The sequence below is a fragment of the Perca fluviatilis genome, chromosome 20 (assembly GCF_010015445.1).
Source record: "Perca fluviatilis chromosome 20, GENO_Pfluv_1.0, whole genome shotgun sequence".
In the NCBI taxonomy this organism is placed as follows: Eukaryota; Metazoa; Chordata; class Actinopteri; order Perciformes; family Percidae; genus Perca; species Perca fluviatilis.
Window position 1 is genome coordinate 29,374,654 of NC_053131.1, and position 25,117 is coordinate 29,399,770.

The window sequence follows — 25,117 nt, forward strand, 5'->3', positions numbered from 1 at the left end:
TGATGTCAAGCAATAAAAAGAACTCGCGTCCCGTTAGCATTAGCTTACTGTTCAGAAATATACACTAAAAATGTGCATACATGAGCAGCTAGAAACATTACATGACACTATGTCAGCTCATATGAAAACGTACAAAATGTGAATGTCCTCAAAAACTATTTTGCCCTTCACTCTTAAATGTTCTTCCTCCAAGCAAGGCCCAAAAAGAAAAGAAAAGAAATTATCTTGAGGGTGTTTAAGCATCATACCTCTTCTTTTTTTTTTTTGAGACAACAAAATTTTGAATATATAACACTATATAAGATACTGCAGCCAACCGAGGTGACCAAACCATCACTGCCTTGCTTGTATGTGGATTTGAAACATCGCCCGCACCTGCATGGGGGAACAAAAATCTCCCTTGCTGAATGGTTACACTTGAATCCCTTGAACAGCTTGCTTGATGTTTTCCAACAAGGCTTTGTTTTCGGGGCTCTGGAACTGGTCTTGGTTCGAGTACATATCCGTTAGAGTGGTGACGTAGGCGTCAAAGTTCTGCTCGCTTATTGGCTCCTGCAGGACCAAACACACAACATGGAGACTGTTAGAGGAAAACAGACTCCTGTTGTCCTCGGGTCTAGTCTGACCCGTTTGCAAAGTTTTTAATATCGGAAATTTGGGTCTTCTTTTAACCCTTGCGTTGTCCTCCCGGCTAAAGAAATGTTGAAATCTTTTTCCCTCTAGGCTTCCGGCACTTTTTGTTGAAGTTTTTTTCCGCTTATTGTCGCATTTTTATTTATTTTTTGTTTTTTTAAGTTGTTGTCTTTTCAATGTTTTTGTTGCTTTTTTGAAATTGTGTTGCTTTTTTTTTTTCAACGTTTGTCACTTTTACGTTTTATGCTTTTTTCCCACTACTACCAACTCATACAACGAGTTTTACACTTATTCTTGGAATTGATGGGATGCTAAACCTAATTTTTTAGTTTAAAAAGCAGAAATATGCTATAAAATTGCTATAAAATTGAATAAAACACCCAAAATTCAATGAAAGTAGTGAACTGATCCTTCGTTTTACTTGAGAAGAGCGTTAAATGGAACCATCCATGTTCATTTTTGGCAATTTGGTTGAAAGAAAACCCAAAATTCTGATATAGACATTTTTTGAAAATGGATCAAATTTGACCTGAAGACAACAGGAGGGTTAAACAAATTGCCCAAAAATACCATGGACAGTTATGGAATTATTACATTTATAGCATTGCATTGTTTTTAAATGGTTTCAAAACAGTATCTAAACTTTGACATTCTGTGATTATCCATCAACTTACGTTCCTCTGATTTTAATTAAAGGTCCCATGACATGCTGCTTTTTGGATGCTTTTATATAGACCTTAGAGGTCCCCTAATACTGTATCTGAAGTCCCTTTTATACAGACCTTAGTGGTCCCCTAATACTGTATCTGAAGTCCCTTTTATATAGACCTTAGTGGTCCCCTAATACTGTATCTGAAGTCTCTTTTATATAGACCTTAGTGGTCCCCTAATACTGTATCTGAAGTCTCTTTTATATAGACCTTAGTGGTCCCCTAATACTGTATCTGAAGTCTCTTTTATATAGACCTTAGTGGTCCCCTAATACTGTATCTGAAGTCTCTTTTATATAGACCTTAGTGGTCCCCTAATACTGTATCTGAAGTCTCTTTTATATAGACCTTAGTGGTCCCCTAATACTGTATCTGAAGTCTCTTTTATATAGGCCTTAGTGGTCCCCTAATACTGTATCTGAAGTCTCTTTTATATAGACCTTAGTGGGGGGGGGGGCATTCTCTGGGCGGGCAAAGCAGAGAAAGAGGAGGTAACCTTGCTCCTTATGACCTCATAAGGAGAAGATTCCAGATCGGCCAATCTGAGTTTTCATTTTCTCAAAGGCAGAGCAGGATACCCAGGGCTCGGTTTACACCTATCACCATTTCTAGCCACTGGGGGACCATAGGCAGGCTGGGGGAACGCATATTAATGTTAAAAAACCTCATAAAGTGACATTTTCATGCCATGGAATCTTTAAAAGTCCAAATAATGAAAATTGAAAATATTTGATATAATATATATAATATAATTTCATATAAATGAGGTTTATTGACCTTGAATTCCAAAAAAATAAGTGTAAAACTACTGGTATTATACTGGTGGTAGTGAAAGAATAGCGGCAGAAAAACGTCAAAAGCGTCGGGAAAACTCCCCCGACAAAACTCCCCCGACAAAACTCCCCCGACAAAACTCCCCCGACAAAACCGTTGAAAAAAATAGTGACAAAAAAAGGACAACACGTGCATGGTGGACGGGAAGACAACACAAGGGTTAAGATGTCCGAACATATTCGTATATAACGTGTTCGGAAATAAACTTCAACATGTAGTATTCAGTATTTATTACGTTTCACAATTAGGCATTCAGATACTTTAAATATTAAATCCTTATGGTCTTCATTTGTTTCCATACATACGATGACAACATTGACAGAGGAAGTGAAATACAATATTGAAATACGGAGTGTGAAAAAAGCTATTTAAAGGATATAAGCCATCGACTTACTTGCTGGTGCAACTGTAAGCAGCTGTTATTCCTTAGAGGAGGCTCTTTGTGTGCCAGAGGTTTCTACGGAGGGAAAGGAGGGACACGTTTCTTTTAGCTTAGTTTGATTTGAGAAACTAAATTGTTATTCTTACATTTAAAACACTAGGTTGAAGCATTTGATATACAGCCACATACAGAAGATGTCAAATTAACTGGAAAATTAGAAGCTGGACATAGATGAAGTCACATAAAGCCAAACAGAGCCAGGCCAGCCAGTGGTGTCAGAGTGGCTATAAGGAGCTACAATTCTAACTGCTTAAATTCATGTGACTCCAGCGTCATGGACTTATCTGAACAACTGCTGAAATATAAAAGGATAGGATTATAAAAATAGGTTGCCATTTAGACAAGATTCTTAACTGATGAAAAATGAATTCCTTTGTCAATGAATGTTAACTAATCCATTATGCAAGAGGATATCATGAAAGAATGTCAGTAAAGGATGAAGAACAGGATGAAAAAGTGTGTGATTACTTTTAAACTCTTCTGCAACAGAATGTAATACTTTGGTAACACTTGAAGGTATCTACATAAGAGTGACATGACACTGTCATAACACATGAACCCTACTCCTAACCCTAACCATAACTTGTCATGACGCTTACTAAAAGAAGTTTATGACTTGTTTATAATGTTTATGACACGTTCATGACAGTGTCATGTCACTCTTATGTAGATACCTTCAACTAAAGTGTAACCAATACTTGTTTTTGCATTTTTTTTCAAGAGCAAACAAAAAGATAGTATCATAGCAAATAGAAGAAGGTGTCTGAAGCACATGTATAATAAAAAAAAAACATAAAAAAAAAAAAGTCAACCAGTTTGCTATACACTTTACAATAAAGCCTTTAATCATCATACCATTCAAAAAACACACACACACAACCTCAATATAAACTACTGTATATACAATTTAGATTCACCTAAACTGTAAAATATAGCATAGATTTCTGTTTTTAGAGTTGCTACCTCTGTAAAAAAGAAAATGCCCAATCAAACCTCATTTCACAACTCCCCCTCAGTGTTTGGAAAGACAAGCAATGCTCCACATTTTAGACTAAGCATGCACATTAGGCTGTGGATAAATACACAAATAAACGAATAAGCTGCCATAATGCTACGGTTAGCTATATTCTGCAACTTTCCGGCTTGCCATTCCTGGTGGCCCTTACCATATGAGGGAGCTGGACATTAGCTAAACTGTTAATCAGTGACTGGCTGAGGTTGGCCAGCTCATGCAGGAGAGATTCATTTTGCTGTTCAATCACCTTGTTTTCCTCCTCTATGGACTTCAGGCTGGACTCCATTGTTGTAATCTGAGGAGTGGACGGGGTGGAAGGGGGGGGGGGGGGGGATGAGAGGATGTTACATTATAGCTTGGTGTTCACTGGCAGGTGCGCGCCACTGCTGACTCAGATATGCAGAAACGCGGGCCGACGAATGTAGCAGACCGGACGTGACTTACCTGTGTTCGAAGTTTGATCATGTCTGCTTCCACTTGTGAATTTGATTCACTTAAATCTTTGATTTCTTCATCCAGCTGTTTGATATCCTCTTCGTGCTCCAGTCCTACAGAGGAGCAACAATGACACTGACACATTACTGCAAGGCCTCAGTCATACATCAGATTAACAGCCTTTATGTTGGACTGAAGTCATTAAAAATGACACAATATGACTCCGTAGCTAAGTAAGAATTCTGCTGGACACTGTGTGTGTGTGTGTGTGACTGTCTTCACCTCTACAATAGAACTGGGGGCAGGCCATTTCAACTGATTAAGACTCAACAATCCTACAGACAAATGACATTATGATCCTGTCACATGCCTTTATGAAGCGTTGGAATCCACTGCAGTCAAGGGTGAAGTGTTAGGAACACAGATGGAGCACCCAACCACAAGCCAGGTCAGATAGTCCATGTCTGATTACTGTCAAGTATGCCCTGCCCTGTTCTTCCAGATTGGAGCCACTCTTCTCATTATTTACCTCATATACCTGAATGGCAGTTTATTTCCAATGTGAGCCTTGACTCAGACAATGCTCGCACACACACACACACACACACACACACACACACACACACACACACACACACACACACACACACACACACACACACACACACACACACACACACACACACACACACACACACACACACACACAGTCCTTGGTTTATTATCTGAAATTGGAACTCCGTTCAGCAAATCGTTCCACCTCTGCGTTCTTGATTGGCTGTATTGTGTGGGTGAGTGGTAGCGGTAGTAGTAGTAGTTACCGTTGCTGGCACGTTGCTGCTTTATTGTTAGCATTTCCACTCCGGAGAGCCTAGCTTTCCTCATGGCGGAGGTGGCACGTGGACAACCCGACAGACTGAAGGCAGCAACAAGGAGAAGAAGCGTTATTTTAGTATATTACTTACACACACACACACACACACACACACACACACACACACACACACACACACACACACACACACACACACACACACACACACACACACACACACACACACACACACACACAACACACACACACACACACACACAAGTCACAAGTATTACTATCTTTGTGGGGACATATCATTGACATAATGCATTCCCTAGCCCCTTACTCTAACCTTAACCATCCCAACTGAATGCCTAACCTTAACCCTCACCCTAACCATAACCTAATTCTAACCCTAGTCATAAAACCAAGTCTTAACCCTCAAACAGCCCTTTAAACTCGTGGGGACCAGCATTTTGGTGCTGTGCAGACCCCACAAGTATACTGTAGTCCCTGGTTTTTGGACCCCACGAATATAGTGAAACAGGTACACACACAAACACACAAACACACAAACACACACACACACACACACACACACACACACACACACACACACACACACACACACACACACACACACACAGAGCCGGGTTTTATATATGGGGGAGGTTGAGAAGAAATATTACTTTAATTAAAGGAATAGTACAACATCTGCTTTCTTGACAATAGTTTGATGGGAAGTTGCATACCACTCTCAAGTCTGTACGGGAACTATGTAGCTAGAGCCAGGAGACTGGAAACAGGGGGAGACAGCCATCCGAAGGGAACAAAATCCGCCTACCGGTACCTTTAAAGCTCACTAATTAAAACTATGGTAGGGATAGCTTTGGCGTTGATGCAAAAAGGGGAGAGGGAGAGCTGCAAGAAAGTTTCACTCTACTTGAAATTCTGACATTTTTTTTACCTACTGCAGCTTTAACACGTTATGTCTTGTTTGTTACATCCGCGCAAAACCCAAAGTGTTTGTACTCTTCGTTGAATTTCTCTTGGTTATATGTAACAGTTTAAAGGTAATGCATTCAACGCGTTTGTTAGATCTCAAGGATTCACACAATGGGTTTTGGTAAGTAACACTGAACGTATGAATGTACTGAATGAACATAACTTTTACTCTTCAAATCTTGATATGTAGTTTTCCAGCCCAGTTCTCTAGACCCACCTCCGATGTGTCAGGAAGCTGCCGCTGACGTGACCCGAGCCGTCACAGCCCGGTGTGGGGCAGGACATGCCCTCTGTCTTGCCAGACTTCCACGTGAACTGGATGCCATTTAGGTAGCCGTCCTTTTGTCTTTTGGCTGCTATGGGGCATCCTGATGCGCTTCTGTGGGACGCATACTTCCCTGTAACGTGTCCCTGACCATCGCAACCTGGGACTGGACACCTGGGGAGGGGGGGCGGGGGATGACAGAGTGAAATATACTTTCAGAGAAGACACACTCAACAGTTGAATTCATTCTTTATTGTTCACACATGCATTCATTCAACCACAACCTTCATTTGCTTACGTATTCAAAGTTGATACCATCATCTCTTCATCATATTGGTGACATCATCCTTTTTTTCCATCAACGACTGACCTGTTGAGTCTCAGCTGCTGGCTCTCTGGTACACTACAGTCTGTTTGCCTCCTGAGTACTACACACCATACACTGTATGAGTGAATATCATTTTTCTGTTTCCCTCTATCTCTACTGCTTTGATATAAACAAAGATACCATCATCTTATTTAAAGCTGTCCCAGAGGCAGCCTTATCGCAGTTTTGGAATGCTGACAGTGCATCAACACCAGCGCTAATCAGATGCAACGAGGCAGTAAATTATTCCAAATGTCACAGCTCGCAAAATGGATTATGTCTAAAGCTATAGCTACAGTTATGAAAGTATCAATTCTGTCTGCAAACAGCAGCTACCTGGTTGTACTTCAGCTTCGTGGCTTTGTGACGCTGCTGTCTGCCACAGTGTCTTTTTCTGTTGTATTAGAGATCTTTCCCCTAGTAAATATAGATCAGAAGTCAAAGGAATCCATCCAGCCTTAACCCAGAGTGTTCGGCCTTTGCATTCCATCAAACAATTGCACTCTGCACTTCCAGCACAAATTGTTGCGCTGTCACAGAAGGCATTACTTAGAATTCCTCATGGGGGTCGGCAGAAACTACGCACTATAGCTTTAAGTTCCTTACTTGTTTCCAAAGCTCAAAATGTGAACCAAAATATTTTACAAAGATATTTTTATGTAAACAGAGCATACTGGCAGGGTTACCTATGGCAAACTGTCCTCAGAATCCAACAGAATGACAAGGATTAGATTGAGAATGGCCAATGTGTGTTATTTGTGCTCTGCACCACCAGAGAAATCAATGCAGCTGCAGGGCTGAGGCCAGAGAAGCCCATTGTGGGATTTAGGCAGAGTCCAATCAATCTCTCGCTACCTCTCTCTCCCTCTCTGCTTGCCTGCACTCTGCCTTTCCTTACCTGTGTATCTGCAGGAGTTTACCAGAGACTGCAGAATCTCCTCTCTCTACGCTTCTACAACCTTGTTCTTCTGCAATTTGTCCCGCACCTTCAGATTTGGCATGGGACTTTACACTCGCAGCACATTTGTCTTGTCAGAGCTAATACTGACTTATTCCTGCTTACATCAGTGCACGTCCAAGAGCACTGTACTGATTAGAAAACAGCACATTGCTCTTTTGTTGCCCATTCACGCAACTTACTTGCATCATTTTAAAACGGGAGAAATTTGTCGTATGTCATGTTTTATATTTCAAAATGGGAAATTTAAAGTAAGCAGTGAACAGTGAGCAGTGTTGGAAGCAGGAGTTTCAGGTTCAGGGTTTTAAAGGGAGACAGAAGACTGATGATCAGTGTCCCCACTGTACCTGATAGGTTCCTGGTCCTCCTTGTTCTCTTTACTGTGGATGATCTTTATCCCACTTTTCCTGGCCCGCGGACACCCTGAGAGACTGCAGACAAATGACAGTGTTACAAAGTTGAAGCATACAGTCTGTGTGTGTGTGTGTGACAGAGAGAGAGAGAGGGGGAGAAAAGTAGAAACAGAGGAAAGTAAGATTGCACAAGGCAAATTTAGGAAGTATGCGAGAAAGAAAAAGAGAGATGTATCGAGAATCATGTATGCAGGATGTACGTCGTACCTTCTGTGTGAGGCGTAGTTGCCAGTGATATGTCCCGAACCATCGCACCCTGGTGTCGGGCACCTGGGGCAGAAAACACAAAAAGGGCTCAGGGCCTACAGCAAAAGTTCAGCATCTTGAGGATAATGTACCTCATGTCGTGTATAGCTTTTACAGTCCTTGTTAAGTCCATTGTCTATTAAATGTGAAAGCACAGACGCAAAAATGTAAGGATCTCTAAAATTGTAAAAAGTGAGCATACACGGTCCATTTATGGTGTAGCCCAAGCACTAATATTTTTATTTATCCGTTTAAAACTTTGGATAAACAAGGACATTTGTGGGACTGCGGTTTGGTAATATACAGCAGAGGGGCTGGAGGTTAAATAATGTATTAATTAGGGTATAATCATATTTTGTTTTTTATAGTTTCACATCTATGACAGTATTATCCATGTTATCCAACTTTGGTACTAGCAAGATATACTGTACATTTTCTGTCTGTTCATTGATTCACAGTTGCATTTTCTGTGCTGTTGACCATTCAAGATTTCAACATTAAATAAACTTTACGATGTACTGTATACATATAAATATATAGCCTACAGGATTCAGAATGAACTTTTTTGTCCACCAGCCAAATGGCTATTGAATGTTCAATGTTCAGCCACTCAATAGATTACCACTTTTTTTTTTTTGGCTGGTGAGTGAAGCAAATCTACCAGCCACTTTCATATTTTACCAGCATTTGGCTGGTAATAATACATTGAATTTATATAGCGCTTTTCACGAACTTGTTTTTCTTAGAAAGGAGTGAAACACAGCTCAAGGACTCCATATTTAAGCAGCCTATCGTTTCTATCCATACTTGAGAAAGACATACAAATCATACATGTATTTGTGAATCATCTCACGCCTTACTTGAGCTCTTGTGCGTTGTTGGCCAGCATACTTCGGATGCTTTTATCAGCTAAAGGACAACCTGAGAGACTGAAAAATACACCAGTGGAACATTTAATTACACCAGAATGACAAGTCACCCAAACCACTGTAACACAAAATAATCTCTCAGACCACACTCGTCTCTACACAGACATATACAAACACATGCATACATAAAACATCAACCAGGAAATGCAAAAATAAAGCCATGATGCAAGTGCAGGGAGTTGATTTGAATAAGTTAACCCTCTGAGTATTTGTATTCATACAAGGAACTCTTGTTTTCATCCATAGTGTGTTCTGCGCTGTATTCAAGCAGAACTGAGAGAATAAAGAACAGTAAATTAACATATGGGGTTGTTTTCAAAGACTAGAACTCAGTTGGAATCGTGAGCTTGTTTAGGGAAAATCTCACGTACGTGCAGCCATGTCAGCCTCCAGACTGATATCATTCAGTCCTTGCAGGCTCGCTTCACACCTCAACACTTAATAATTCTGCTTAAGTCTTCTTACTCTGAATGGTAAATGCTTAGTCTGCATTGCACTGTGGGAAATGCCTGGACTGGAAAAAACATCTGCTTAGAAGGCTTTATACCCAGCCCATTGAGAAATCATTTTAACATATTATTATATACAACCTTTAATTAATTTAGTGCATCGTTATTTCACAATAGCCTTGTTTCAGGATGTGACGTTGCCAATAGTCAAAGGGCTAACAAATGAGAGGGGGAGAGAGAGAGAGAGAGAGAGACATTCTGCCTACAGGTGTTTGACAGCATAGTCGAGGTAAGCTGAAAACAATAAAGAGAAATAGACTTAGAATCCACCAGGAGAAAAGGAAGTCACACCTTCGATGTGAGGAGAAATTGCTCGTCAAGTGACCACTTCCATCACACCCCGGTGTGGGACAGCTGCCACCGGAAAAATAGACAGATTTATAAGCCCAAAGGGAAGGAGAAGAAAATGTGAAAATTACAGAAAAAGGGGTTGTTCCTGATTTTTTTTTTTTTTTCGTTCGTGGTTTTCATTGTTTCCAGTTTAGCTTCACTGTCTGCGATTAATATCGTGGTTCCTGAGATCAGCTAACACTTGATGTGGTATGACACTGACAACTAGTTGTTTGTGTCTTGTAAAGATAAAGCATCAAAAGAGGGAAACTACAATGAAGGCATCAGTAGAAGCTACCGGCTCGGAGATTATAGTGTGGACAAAAACGGATACAGCTGTTAAATAAAAGTCATATAGCAAGCCAGCAGCACAGGATGAGGAAGGGAGAGAAAAAGGGGCAGTGGTTCTCTGAGGTTAACTGAAGCAAATAGTATGAAGAAAAGCAAAGAAAGAAATAAGATGAGTGGGGTCAGGGTGGATAGAAGGAACGCTGGGGCGTTGGGAAGAGTAGGAGGGCTCTTACGTTATCAGGTCCTTCTTACTCTCCTTGCACTGGCCGTACTTGGGCTTGGGGCTGGGCATGGTAACATCTGTGGTGTAGGAGCGGTCATCCAGCAAGTCATGGAAGGGGTCCAGGTCATCCGGCTGAGATTGGGGTGGAAACAGAGGGAAGAGAGACAAATGGGAGGAGAGAGAAAGGGAAGGAAAGGGGAAGAGAAAGATTACGAGGGTTGTTTTGTTTCTCACTCCATAATTACACATTTTCAAGAAATCAAGCTTGTGTGCACATAGAATAGAAGCACTCAACAGTCAGTAAAAATAATAGACATAGCATCAGTGACGTCACCCAATGGTTTGTGGACTGCCGTTTTGAAGCCTCAAGTTGTCGCTATTTTTTTAATTTATTTTTTTAAACTAGACGTAATGATTTATGACGAGAGGGTGGAGCTGGGGAGGATGACGCGGCTAAGCCAGTGTTGTTTACGCTTGCAATGGCGCCGCGCTGAGCTAAACGCTAAAGAGGGAAAATTGCCGATTTTTTACCCTTCTGAAGCGAGTCATCAAGTGGACGGCATGTACGGCATGTACGGCAGTACACGGCATATCGGCAAACTTTCCCTTAAGTTACCAGCTAATGCGAGTGGTAACTAGCTAGCTAGCTTGGTTGGCAGAACACTGAACAAGACATTTTTGGGCGAACCAAAATTTCCCAATTAACTTTGATGAAGTGAAAACACAGTGAGCGGGTCAAGGTTTAAGACTGAAACATGGACAACACCCAAAAAACAAGTTCAGGTCTATTCTAATGTACACAGTGCAATGGTTAGCATTGCTAAGCCTCTGTCCTTGGTTGGCTAAAGCATGCCCTGCTTTATTGTCTATTTTAAAATAAATGGGACTTTAATTTACAAAATGTACATCATGCTGTATTGAAGAAGAAGGTAGCAACTGAGACCATAAATGTATTATAAAAATGTTTACTGAGGTAATAAATCAAGTGAGAAGTAGGGTCATTTTCTCATAGACTTCTATAGAAAGAGACTTCTTTTTGGAGCCAGTGGAGTTGCCCCTTGCTGGAAATTAGATAGAATGCAGGTTTAAGGCACTTCCACATTGGCTTCATATTTCAGGCTCGGAAGCTCTGTCCATTATTTTTACACTCTATGTTTGGAATGCATTTTATTAACTGGAACATGATACAAACTTATATCTGGAGAGTTTCTAATAAACAGCCCTTTTCCTTCACCTTCCTTACCACTTTGTCTGCTTTTATTCACATACGCACGCACGCACGCACGCACGCACACACACACACACACACACACCATAGAGTCTTGTCAGTTTGAATGCTAATAGTTGAGCCTGTGTGACTAGTGAGCCTCACCTGTCAGTCTAACAGAGCTAGAAAATAGATTCCCTGTGAGGAAATAATGACTAAGTGCCAAAGCTAACTGCTGTGTGTGTGTGTGTGTGTGTGTGTGTGTGTGCTCACTCGTTGGTTTGTACATGTTCATTGAGCATTCTTGTGTGCGCGCGAGAACAGAACATTCAGGGAGTTGGCTGGTTCTGATCTTGTAATGCACTAGTCAGTCACTAGATGGCACTGTGGTGTAGTGTCAGGTCGCTGCTGGCTGTGCTACATGGGGCTGTGCTTTGTCTGCAGTGCATGCAGCCAGGGCTTGACGGCTGTTGATGCAAATCCTCTTTCCTTTCTTCCATGCTTGCAGTGTGTACAGTAATGCCCATAAAGAGAGAGGTCCAGATACAGCCCAAATTATCCAGCGCTCAAGCTGTCTCGGAGTGTGTGATGCTGGGTCAGCCAGCAAGCTTCTCCAATTAAAGGGAGCGCAGGCTGAGAGGCAGACAGGAAGGAGAACGACACATGCATACATACAGAGATGCAGAGCAGAAAGTAGGCTAGGGATGGCACTCGCATACACACACAGACACACTCCCAAAGAGACATGGGTACAGACACACACACACAGACACACAGACACACACACTCTCATATGAATATTCACATCTCACACACCAACAGAGGCACATGTACTGTACGTGCATGCGCCTGTACACACCGACAGGCGCACCCAGCAGTGGTGCATTGATTTCCAGCAGTTCTTTGATGAGATGAGCTATTCCGATTCCCTCCCAAGGTGCTACTTTGCATAATTCATTTTGGAGAAGAGCAAAATGTAAAAACAGAAAGCCAGCATGCGGGGTGCATGGTACAAACAGAGCAGATACCTCTGTGCATGGCAATGCTGACATCAATTAACATGCAGATTCATTAGGTTTCCCTCAAAAATCCCTAATATGACTTTCTAATGATTCCAAAACAGTGAGTAAGACAGGGAGGTAAGAAACCTAGAAGACAATCCGACAGCAATGCAAATGTTTGACTTGGAGGGATATCATTTGGACTGAGACACACTGAAAAGACAGTAACGCATGCCAACTGTAATGTCTATCAGCATCCAAACCCCACAAAATATCATATACTACTGCTTTATAATTATCGTCAACATCACAACTATCTTTCCTTTGTTTGTAAGCTCTCTCTTTCTATCCTGATCCTGGTATCGTCATGAACATCCTCAAGGAAATTGAATGTGTGGTGGAACATTTTAAGGGCAGAGAGGTGAGTAGCCATATGGGTTTCACTGATCAAATATGTAATATTTGTATTAAAGCTCCCATGGCATGAACATTTCCCTTTATGAGATTTTTTAACATTAATATGAGTTCCCCCAGCCTGCCTATGGTCCCCCAGTGGCTAGAAATGGTGATAGGTGTAAACCGAGCCCTGGGTATCCTGCTCTGCCTTTGAGAAAATGAAAGCTCAGACGGGCCGATCTGAAATCTTCTCCTTATGAGGTCATAAGGAGCAAGGTTACCTCCCCTTTCTCTGCTTTGCCCGCCCAGAGAATTTGTCCCACCCATGAGAGAGAGACATCATGGCTTTCAAACAAGCAAAGTGGCAGTTGGTCAAGGCCACACCTCCACCCTCCACCTTGCCCCCCCTCTCTCCTCCTCAATAGCTACAGACACAGAAATGGCACATCCTAAGGAAAGCTCATTGTGGGACTGGCTCTAGTGGCTGGAATTCTGCACCAAGGCTGAATTTCGGGAAAGAGACTTCAGATATAGTATTAGGGATCACTAAGGCCTATATAAAAGCATCCAAAGAGACCATGTCATGGGACCTTTAATAAGACAAAATGTGTTCTGCTTTATATAGCACCATTTTTATTGATTTTTTTTTAAGGTGACTCAACCATGATCGGTAGCTTCTTCTATATTTTGAAGATACTGACTGACTTAGTTCAGGCAGCGATCTACCTTCCTTCCTTCCTGAAAAAAAAAATATACATGACATCCATGTCTATGTATATATCTGGCCACAACCAGACATTAGTGATCAAGTGAATTTTGCACGTCATTTTCTCCTTTACCTCTTTCTCGTCCTCGTCTATGTGTTTTATCTTGGTGTAGTCTACAGGCAGGTCCCAGCAGTCGGCGGCGTCCCCCATGCCGTAGCAGCGAGAGCCCAGCAGGGCAGCTTGCCTCTGGGGGGACATGGGCTCTAGAGGGGTGAGCACCGAGTCCCCTCCGCCGCCGCTGCACAGACGCTTGCTCATACTCAGGTCCAACGTACCATTCTCATCAACATCTAGACCCGGACTCTGGAAAGTGGACGTGGATGTGGTTTTTGTGTGTGTGTGTGTGTGTGTGGTGGTGGTGGGTGGGGAAAATAGTCAGGTCAGTCAATGTGGGTAAGAGATGGATGTGTGTGCGTGCGTGTTGAGTTGTGTGTTTTCAGTAAGATGATTATGAGGGAGGGTAAAAGGATGCACAGAACATAAGGAGGCAGGGATGGAGAGAAAGGGGATAAAAGAGAGTGAGTGTTCCTGATTGAATAGCAGTCAAACATATTCACATTTTGGGATCAGAGCTGGGCAAAACAGGAGCTGAATACATGGTGAATACTAAAGAAGTACATGAAAAAGTGCAAGGATTTTCTGTTCCTCCAGTGATGTGTTCACTTTTGAAGTTTTTAGATGTCTGGAAAGATGGATCAAGAACACTTGCAGTTCAAATACCTGAAACAATATTCCAATATTTATTTTTTTTGGTCCGTCTGGAAGGAAACATTAGACACTTGCAGTGTACAGTAGCAATGTAGTGTAAGAGGGTCAAAAGAAGAAGAGGGCATCAGTGCTCAAGGACGAGTTCATCCCTCTGTGAACCCCTCCTTTCTTTCTCTCTCTTTCCTTCCATCCCACTTTGGTCTCTACTGTGTTCTGTGCAGTCAGAAGGGTGTGTGTGCATGACTTTGTGAGTGTGTGTGTGTGTGTGTGTGTGTGAGCCTAATGTGAGTGGACATCACAGTGGGGCAGGGGCTGAGGGTTAGGGGTGGGGTTGAGAGCAGTGATGAGCAGCAGCAGACTACTGCAATCCCAAAAATAGAGGCAGAACTCTACCCTGTTCTGGAACAAAGTGGGCCACATCCAACAAGACTGACTGCTCACTAAAGCATTCACTTTGCCTCCTGAGTGTAGGTCTGCATCTATATCTCTACTGTATGCGCGCATTACTTTTCTTTCAACTACATCTAGCACACACTACTGTTCATACAAAGAGTCCCACTCCTTTAAGGCTTATTTTTTTTGCACGCATGTGCATGTGTTTGTGTCGTTTCTCTCATTAATACCCGTCTCTAACTCCCCTTTCTCATCTCCCCTCTCCTCCTAATCCTCCTTGCCCCCTTTGCTCCCTTTCATGAGTAGGAGAGCTGGCTTTAATGCTGATTCCAGCCGACAGTGTCCCTAGGGGTGGATTCTCCTGGTGTCTGAAGCCAAAACCTCTGTGACGCACATTGACTCAAAAGCACGGGAGGTGATTTGTGATTTGGGACTGGGCATGAATATTGCAAGAACTTGAAAATAGTAGAAAAAACAGCTCGAAAAACCACTATTGCTGCTGGGTCATTAGTCTGTGGAGAACAAGCTCTCACTACGAATGGTAAAACAGTACTATGAGTACTATAAAAAAAAAGACAAACACAGAAATGTCGGGGTGCTAAATACAAAGACTGTTCATTATAAGGCTGTGCAGACACAACACAAACTCAGCTTTTACAATAGCACCTGTCAGCTGACATTATTACACAATGTAGGCGTCCGCTTCTATCAAACACACATTTACTATTTAACAGGAGTAAAAGTTCAATTGGAGGTTTGGCTAGGAGCTGGAAAAAGAGAAAGAAGGAGGCAGAAGATGAGTAGGAATTGAGTAAAGGAGCATAAGAACAATAGAAAATAAAGGTCAAGTTTCTGAGGAATATAGATCCAATGGCACGCGACTCATCATGTGTTGCCACAGCTCATGTTGTCCTTGTGAAAAAAGCGGAGCGCGCTCTCCTTGTCAGCCGTTGTATTGTGTGTCACCGTCCATTTAACGTGACCCACCCCTTCATATCGAATTAACGAGGACGATATGCGAGGATGCACCCCGCCTCCTTCATTAGAGACCACCCCTTCTCGCTCTGGCCCTCCTGTAACCCCTGACCTCCGTTGCCATGGAGACGGTGGGAGGAAGAGGGCCAGAGCTTGAGAGGGCCAGAGCGTGAGAGGTCACTCGCGAATTCTCGCCACATTACTTCTGCCCACCTATTCCAGGTCTTAAAATAAAACCAGAATCATGTCCTGTCTTCCCCTCTGGCCGTTCCTTCACTCTCTGGGCTCTTTCCCTCACTGTTGTACTTGTTACATACACATTCCTAACTTTAATATTATCCTTAAATCAACATTACATCATTGCATAACCACTGGAATAGGAAGTGGATTAGGTGTTTGACATTTATATGGCAGCATATTGCTGCCACCATGACAAAACAAATTCTGCCTTATTTCTCCTTATATTTAGAACACGTTCTCATTTGTACAAGATCCTTTATAATAGGATATAACGAGATATTTTTTCTTGTTAAGACAACATATAAATTTATCTCGTTATATCCATAGACAGTATATAAGAATGGACCAACAGATCCCCTTGCTCTGGACGGAGACCAATGAAGTCTATTAGAAGTCACTTTTCCGGTGAGCGCTGAACGTTACTGCGCAGCCTCAAACTGAGCTGGAAGACGTGGATGTGACGTGAGCAACGTGTCTGAAAGTTGGAAGTCTTGGAAGTGTGCCAAGAGAAATCTCAATCATTCCCAATCTTGAAGAGATGGAGAGCGTAGGTATATGTAAGGAGATAACATGGGCACAGGCTAATTATTGCTAACTAAAATGCTAGTTAACATTAGTAATTAAACTTAAACAGCTCATGTAAGTCCAAACTGCCTGCGAGCTTCTCCTGTACTATACGGTAATTCCTCTCCTATGCGACACAATCGTTAGCCTATTTTTACAAAAACTTCTGCTACGGAGCCATAACGTGAGGTACAAGGTAATGGAGCCTTTTATACATTGTCGTGTTTCTTTAGAAATGAACAATGGACAAATAGAGTCTTTAAACGCTTCAGATGTAAAAAGTTCTTCGCTGTCAAAGTGACGTCAAAATGAATGGCAGTCAATGGGATGCTAACGGGGGGGTGATGGCTTTGTAGCATCAAAATGGCGCCATAGGAGGTTTGAGTTCTGAAGCGAAGCTTACCCCCTTAGTTATATCACAAACGTTTTTTGGTAAAAATCCAGGTGAGTTTCACCTCTTGTGGCCTTGATCAGTTATTCAAATGCAACAATCTAATTGGGTTAGGGGAGAAAATGACACTTTGGTTGAATAAATTCCAGGAGCAGACTGAGACAAAGAGAAACAGACGGATAGACAGGCTGGAAAAAACAAGTAGGCGAGAATAGATGTGTGTGTGTGTGTGTGTGTGTGTGTGAAGTTTCATTCAGACATAGAAAGGAACAGTGTGTGCCACGAGGTGAGGTGTTGAGATGAAAGAGGAAGAGAAGAGAGAGAGAAAAAAAAAAAACCTCTGAAGTCTCCCGTCTTCCCATCATGCCCTGAGAGCATCCTGCCCGTCTGGCCCCCGAAGCAGGAGAAGGACAGACAATGAAATGAGGTAGGACCAGAGGAAGTACTGACTGCTTCAGGCGTTTGTTCCCGCCAACTTTATTCCGTTCCACTTTCCTTTGGAAGTACGCTGCTTTTGACTTTCATCCTTTTCCTTCTCCTTTTCCTCTGCTCTCCCCTCGTTATCCTCAGTACCATCCTCCTCTCCTTTATCGCCCTCTCCTCACCTTCTGCACTGTGACATTTAGAAACCTCCCACCAAAAAGGCTTTCTTTGCTCTCCTCCTTTATTTCTCATTCTATCACCCTCACTCTGTTTCTCTGGAAGTCTCCACTGTCAACATTAGCATTAAGCCAGCATTAGCCCTCCGCTGTGCGCGCTCTTTCTGGCCCCCATTTCCCAGCTCAGCATCTGGGCACAGATAATACAGAAACACCGTCACCTTATCTCCTCAGGAATGACACACTGGGCTCACGCCGTGTCAAACGGCGCTTCGTCCTGCTCCTATCTGATTCCCAGACGAAAAAAAAAAAAAAAAAAAACCTGCCCTGCTGAGCCCTGAGTGTAAGACACAGCCTCGGATCTTTGATGAAATGTGTGTGTGTGGGAGTGTGTGCGTGTGGTGTGCGCAGCTGAAATCGCCCCATCTTTGTCAGTTCTCACTGCCAGCATTAGTATAATGAAGGAAGCACAGAGATAATCTGTCAGTGGATTTTGTTGTGACTGCAGCGGGAGGCCAAAGTCTTACAAAGGTGAAGTGAATATAGAGTCATGTGAGGCTGCTGTGTCAAATCAGGGGATCCTTTCATTTGAAAAAAAATATATATATATAAAAATAACTTTGCTCTGCTCAACCAAACCAAATCCTCACCAGAATACACTTGTTAATTAGGGCTGCATGATAGGAGGAAAATATCGAATTGCGACTATTTTGACTGATATCGCGATATGATTCACGATATTGAAGGGAATGATCATTTTTCTCATTTTCATTGAAAAATATAAAAAATATAAAAATTAAAATGACCACAGTATAGTGTGATTTTTGCAAGGTGTCGTACCAAAAATTTAAAAATTTAAAATCTTTTGTCTGTAGGATACAATTTGTATACAGGCTGGGATGTCTCTGCAGCACCACAACACTTTATTCAGAATGGTGACACATATTTTGCCTTTAACAAATATTGCATCCCCCCCCCCACACTAGTCCATATTGCGATTTCGATAAAATTGTGATTAATTGTGATTTGTTTTTGCATTTCTGTGACAAAATGTACGACATGAAAATGATCCTTCCTCCCCACCCCCACCCCTTCCTACCTGCGAGCATAGGTCCTGGGGCTTCCCCCCCATGCCGTGTGGCATCTCCCGGCAGCGCGTGGACAGGTTGAGGATGGCCGTGGCCGCCATGTGGGCGGCCTCCATGTCGTGGCTGTAGTCGAAGCTGCTCTTGCTGCATGTGCTGCTGGCGCTGCTGCCCCCGCCCCCTCGGCCCCCGCCCGCGCCCCCTCCTCCACCTCCACAGCTCAGGCTGCTGCTGCTGCTGCTGGGCGCGTAGGTGCTGGTGGTGCTGCTGGCCGAGCTGGAGTTCTTGCAGTAACGTTTGGCTGTGGGTTGAAGAAATGCCAAATGAACGGTCACTGCATGGGGGCAGGCAAATTATTGTTTATTACTTTTTAGAATGTGTTTATTCCCCAAAAATGTAAAGGTACACTGTGTAGTGTTTTAAGTATTTTGTTAGCTAAAATCAATGCCTTCAATTCATAAATATGTCCTGATTGGTGTAAAATGACCTCTGCCAATGATCCGACTTATCCTCATAAGCGAAGGATTTCTTATCTGTATTTACATTGGACGGCTAAGTCAAAGCAGGCTTCCATGTCTTTCCACCATTTTGAAAAACTATAATCGCTGAGAGGGACATAAAGCACTAGCAACGCTTTTTCGTTCGGAGCCAGCGTCACGTGACTGAAACCAGCTGCAACGGAGGAGGAGATCAGCGAGAGGCGCTTGTCACCGCCCCGCAAATTTGAAAGCCTGCAACTGCACTTAGTTAGTTCATAAGTTCATCACCCGAAAGAAAACTCGATGAAGCGCTACGGGAAGACGTGTTGTCATAGCTTTTTGGTACATAACGGCTACCGTAGTTGCAACGCGCATTTGAAAAAGCGAGGCGCTAGAGAGCACTGTTCGTTTGAATGCAAAATACAATTTCACTGCTAGATGGGAGAAATTCCTACACAATGTACCTTTAAGTACATCTGAAAATAAACATTAAAATAAATCCAACATATTATATGAAAAGATAAATCGGCCTATTCGTAAAAAAACAAAAAAAAACAACCTCAACAACAGTGATGATAGGCTCACTGGCCTGTAGGTAAGGTAGCCACTACAGTATAGCCATCCACAGATACGTTAAGCTTAATGTGCCTTCCACATGTATGTTTGACATATATGAATGTGTAACTAATTATTATTTTAATAGCTTATTAATGTAGGGCACCATCAAAAGATATGTGTTTATGCTTTAGGTCACCCTACACGCTATTGTAGGCCCAGTTTATTATGCAACTCAATTTTGTATGTAGTAGGGGGGGTTTCAGGTTAGGGGTCCTTGGCCTAAAACACGTTGAAGACCTCTGGCTTAATGAATTTTGGTAAATACTTACAATGATATATTATATGGATTTATGTGTCGTAAAAAGGTTAAAAAAAATTTAATTTCCAAAGGTGAGTAAATGAAATTTAGGTCGGTTTACCCATCTGTATATTCCTGATGAAGTGTGTTTTTAGGTATGTTTAAGTTAAACCCTTCAAACCTGCAAAATACTGCCCAGATTTTTAGGATTTCTGAAACCTATCGAACTAATTTACGAAGAAGAAGACTGCTTTCCCTGCCAAACTATTACAGTTTTCAGATGGATAAAACATAGCCTCGAAAAAAATTAGATTTGGAATATTAATTGACATTCTTATCCAAATTCAAAATAGTATGATGTGTCAGACAATTCCACAAAATAATCTTGTGACCCTGAAATGTTTATGCTTGCAGTTGAAAATAATCTTTTCATAATCTTGCGTGTGCACTTGAACAACAATTAAAACAGTAAAATTCACCGTGGGAGACATTAAAAAGTTAATTTGGGAATGTCTAGCGGAAATAAATGGAGACAACTTTATCTTGCTGTAAACAGGGTTTCTGTAGGTTTCACCAAGTCAAAATTAAGACTTTTTAAGACCTTTTTTAAGACCATTATAAATGAAATTTGATACATAGTATATCACGAACTTGCACTTCTCCATAGTTGAAGAATAAAATCTGCGCTGCAGCCTTGCACTCGGACGAAATACAGTGCCTTGCGAAAGTATTTGGCCCCGTTGAAATTTTCGACCTTTTGCCACATTTCAGGCTTCAAACATAAAGATATAAAACTGTAATTTTTTGTGAAGAATCAACAACAAGTGGGACACAATCATGAAGTGGAACGAAATTTATTGGATATTTCAAACTTTTTTAACAAATAAAAAACTGAAAAATTGCGCGCAAAATTATTCAGCCCCTTTACTTTCAGTGCAGCAAACTCTCTCCAGAAGTTCAGTGAGGATCTCTGAATGATCCAATGTTGACCTAAATGACTAATGATGATAAATAGAATCCACCTGTGTGTAATCAAGTCTCCGTATAAATGCACCTGCTCTGTGATAGTCTCAGAGGTCCGTTTAAAGCGCAGAGAGCATCATGAAGAACAAGGAACACACCAGGCAGGTCCGAGATACTGTTGTGGAGAAGTTTAAAGCCGGATTTGGATACAAAAGGATTTCCCAAGCTTTAAACGTCCCAAGGAGCACTGTGCAAGCGATAATATTGAAATGGAAGGAGTATCAGACCACTGCAAATCTACGAAGACCCGGCCGTCTCTCTAAACTTTCAGTTCATACAAGGAGAAGACTGATCAGAGATGCAGCCAAGAGGCCCATGATCACTCTGGATGAACTGCAGAGATCTACAGCTGAGGTGGGAGACTCTGTCCATAGGACAACAATCATTCGTATACTGCACAAATCTGGCCTTTATGTAAGAGTGGCAAGAAGAAAGCCATTTCTTAAAGATATCCATAAAAAGTGTCGTTTAAAGTTTGCCACAAGCCACCTGGGAGACGCACCAAACATGTGGAAGAAGGTGCTGTGGTCAGATGAAACCAAAATCGAACTTTTTGGCAACAATGCAAAACGTTATGTTTGGCGTAAAAGCAACACAGCTCCTCCCCCTGAACACACCATCCCCACTGTCAAACATGGTGGTGGCAGCATCATGGTGTGGGCCTGCTTTTCTTCAGCAGGGACAGGGAAGATGGTTAAAATTGATGGGAAGATGGATGGAGCCAAATACAGGACCATTCTGGAAGAAAACCTGATGGAGTCTGCAAAAGACCTGAGACTGGGATGGAGATTTGTCTTCCAACAAGACAATGATCCAAAACATAAAGCAAATTCTACAATGGAATGGTTCACAAATAAACATATCCAGGTGTTAGAATGGCCAAGTTAAAGTCCAGACCTGAATTAAATCTAGAATCTGTGGAAAGAACTGAAAACTGCTGTTCACAAACGCTCTCCATCCAACCTCACTGAGCTCGAGCTGTTTTGCAAGGAGGAATGGGCAAACATTTCAGTCTCTCGATGTGCAAAACTGATAGACATACCCGATGATTTTCGCCCAATTTTTCAGTTTTTTATTTGTTAAAGTTTTAAATATCCAATAAATTTCGTTCCACTTCATGATTGTGTCCCACTTGTTAATTCTTCACAAAAAAATAGTTTTATATCTTTATGTTTGAAGCCTGAAATGTGGCAAAAGGTCAAAGTTCAAGGGGGCCGAATACTTTCGCAAGGCACTGTATAAGTTGCATGTTGGGCTCATTTGTAGTCATAATATAGGGAATTGTATTTGGAGTACAGAGTAAGAACTACAACACCACAGAATAATTTTTTTTTTTTTTTTTTTTTTTTAAACATTGTAAAATGCTGTGGTAGCATTTCAATGAGAACATTTAGACCTGTATACAATGATTTAAAGCCTCTAAACACCCACGCAGGTGATTTGGCTGATTAGACCTCAGCTCAGGTTGAAGCCGGAGCTTAGATGGGAATGTATTAGGTCACAAATCTTTTCTACCAATAAGAATGGAAAAGCTGTCATTTGTCCTGCCCTAAATGATGCAACAAAGCTAACAAGAGGCTCAGGAAGATGTCAATCAGTTTAAACACACCCAAACAGTCCTGGGACGTTTAGGTCCAGTCAGCCAGATAAAGTTAAAACACTGCAAGACCTAGAACCCAATTCTTGAGCGAATTTAAGACTTTCTAAGGCCTAAAATCTTGGTTTTGAAATGTTAAGACTTTTCGAGACTTTTTAAGACCCCGTGGAAACCCTGTGTAAAATAGTACCGTCATATCCTTTGGGGGAGGTGTCTCTTTGTCCGTGAACTTTGGGTGCGATGGCCCGTTTCCCGTACACTTGGTGGTTGTTACTGCCATCGAAGGCGCTGTAGTCAAAGCTGGTCTTGGAGTACTTCTCCAGCTCCTTGGCCAGGTTGGAGCGGGGCGTGCTGGTGGAGACATTGTTCTTGTAACCATACTGTGGATAGTCCAGTTGTTTGACAAAGCACATAGGCCTGGAAAATAAATGACGAGGTGGTGGAAGTTGGACCGAGGCACTCAATATTGCCCAGGGGAAGGAGAGGGGAACTAGGGGTTTGGTTAAAAAATGGGCAGATGCAAGGGAAAGGGGTTATGGTAATACTCTAGGGTTAGAATATGGAGAATGATGCTGGTAGATGGTACAGGTGGGGTGATTTAGAGTGTGGGGCATCCCTTTGATACACCATAGCATGGATGTTTTCTTCCTCCTGCTTTACAACAAAATAACCCTGCTACAAGTGTTTTTCATGCCTAGACTATAAAAAAAAAAAACAGTGAAAATTGAATTTCCACATTTCTTTTATTACACTTGCATACTTCTGATGTGCTTTCATCATTTTATATGCATTTATATCCTCAATCTAAGACCAGGAAGAAATGAAATGGAAGACTGTATGCCGTTGATGTTCCGTTAGATATAAAAAAATATAAAAAATAAATTACAATTACTTATGACTTTTCATCATAGCATTTTCATGACTATCAAAACAACTCTTATTCAAAAAGCTCTGCCTTTCACTATGATAAATGAGGCCAATTTTGTTAGAATCTAATAAAACGATTTGCCTTCAATAGTGAGCACAGAAATGAACATGCCGTCTCCAGGAAGTATTCTCAGGGGACAGGAGAACATAAACATAAAACAAAAAAGGGGAGATTTCAAATCTCAAAAGCTTCTCAAAATGCAGGGGCGGAAAAAGAACAACACATTCCAACATGACTGAATGACAGTTCTCTAAATGGTAAGTATTATATCACATTTCACAGTACACATTCACACAAAATACACATTTGCATGCCCTTTTAGTACCTGACCACACCCAACACCTTGTGACAATAGAACACATTAGAATTTAATATGCACTCGAAGCTGACATCGGTTATAGCACGACATGAATCTATGCAGGCTGTTCTGATGAACCATTCATACATATAGCTACGAAAAGTAGAGCTGTAACAATTCAAAATTTTTGCTGTACAATTAATTGTCTCAGAAGTATTTTGCGATTTACAATATAATTGTCCCTTTCAGTCAAATTTAAAAATATTTATTTATGTATTACAAATTAAAGTTTTGAATGAATCCCAGGATGCATCTTTTGGTTATATCACTGTTATTTGACCCATATAGATATATACTTACACATATACACAGCCTATAAAGTAAACAACGCCTCTTTATTATCATAAAACATTATTTTTAACTGTCACCTTGTCATTTTTGTTTCCATGAATGTGTATGGGGTCAAGTGCCAACAACTAACAATTCAAATTATAAAAAAAATATATAGTCTGACCAATAATCATATTATATATTTACAATTTGGCATATCTAAACAAACTCCACAATTACCAGTTATACAGTTCTAAGATCATACCTAGTGTTAGCAATTAATTGTGAACAAAGAAACTGTGATTATTTAAAAATATTGACAATTAGACAATCATGTAATAATCGTTACAGGCCTAACGAATAGTAATGCACTGTAATCTGTGTGTATTCCTCTTATTTATTACTGTATGCACGGCATTGACTGCTGCTGTATAAGAGTGTGACGATTCCACAGGGAGGAGGTCGGGTTGGCTGGTTGGGTCCTAAAACACCGAGCTTTCAAGCAGCTGAGAGGAGTTTGTGTCGGAAAGAACTTTAGGGGAAAACACGAGACTTTGGAAATGGGTGTTCTTGTCCCAGGAGTACTACTTAAGGGGACCGGTGTTTTAACACAAACCATAATCTTTTTTCTAATCCCAACTTGTCGTTTTGGCGCCTAAACTTTAAAGGTGCAGTAGGTAAGACTTATAAAACTAACTTTCTGTCATATTTGCTGAAACTGACCCTATGTTCCAGTAGAACTACATGAAGCAGGTCATTAAAAAAAAAAAAAAAAAATACAGCTCCCCTGGCACCACCTACAGCCTGTAGTGTGATTTGCAAAAATCCACCACTCCCTGTTCAGATGCACCAATCAGGGCC

The 25,117-nt window shown here is 41.5% G+C and overlaps 1 protein-coding gene across 5 annotated transcripts in view; it reads right to left on the reverse strand.

Moving 5' to 3' along the window:
- Positions 1-254: 254 nt before the first annotated feature.
- LOC120549332 (myelin transcription factor 1-like protein) overlaps positions 255-25,117 on the reverse strand; it is a 39,732-nt gene continuing 14,869 nt past the window's right edge. Inside the window, exons 6-18 of one of the 5 annotated variants that reach the window (XM_039786180.1) lie at positions 22,891-23,051; positions 18,760-19,046; positions 13,863-14,093; positions 10,430-10,551; positions 8,998-9,066; positions 8,099-8,161; positions 7,826-7,909; positions 6,106-6,327; positions 4,891-4,985; positions 4,079-4,182; positions 3,882-3,929; positions 2,572-2,634; positions 255-552 (exon numbers count right to left, since the gene is read on the reverse strand). In XM_039786180.1, the coding sequence (XP_039642114.1) occupies positions 412-552; positions 2,572-2,634; positions 3,882-3,929; positions 4,079-4,182; positions 4,891-4,985; positions 6,106-6,327; positions 7,826-7,909; positions 8,099-8,161; positions 8,998-9,066; positions 10,430-10,551; positions 13,863-14,093; positions 18,760-19,046; positions 22,891-23,051 (1,690 nt within the window). In that variant the 3' untranslated portion in view covers positions 255-411. Of the gene's footprint in view, positions 553-2,571; positions 2,635-3,785; positions 3,930-4,078; positions 4,183-4,890; positions 4,986-6,105; positions 6,328-7,825; positions 7,910-8,098; positions 8,162-8,997; positions 9,067-10,429; positions 10,552-13,862; positions 14,094-18,759; positions 19,047-22,890; positions 23,118-25,117 lie in introns of all 5 variants that reach the window. The other 4 variants (XM_039786179.1, XM_039786178.1, XM_039786183.1 and 1 more) reach the window with 4 other exon arrangements.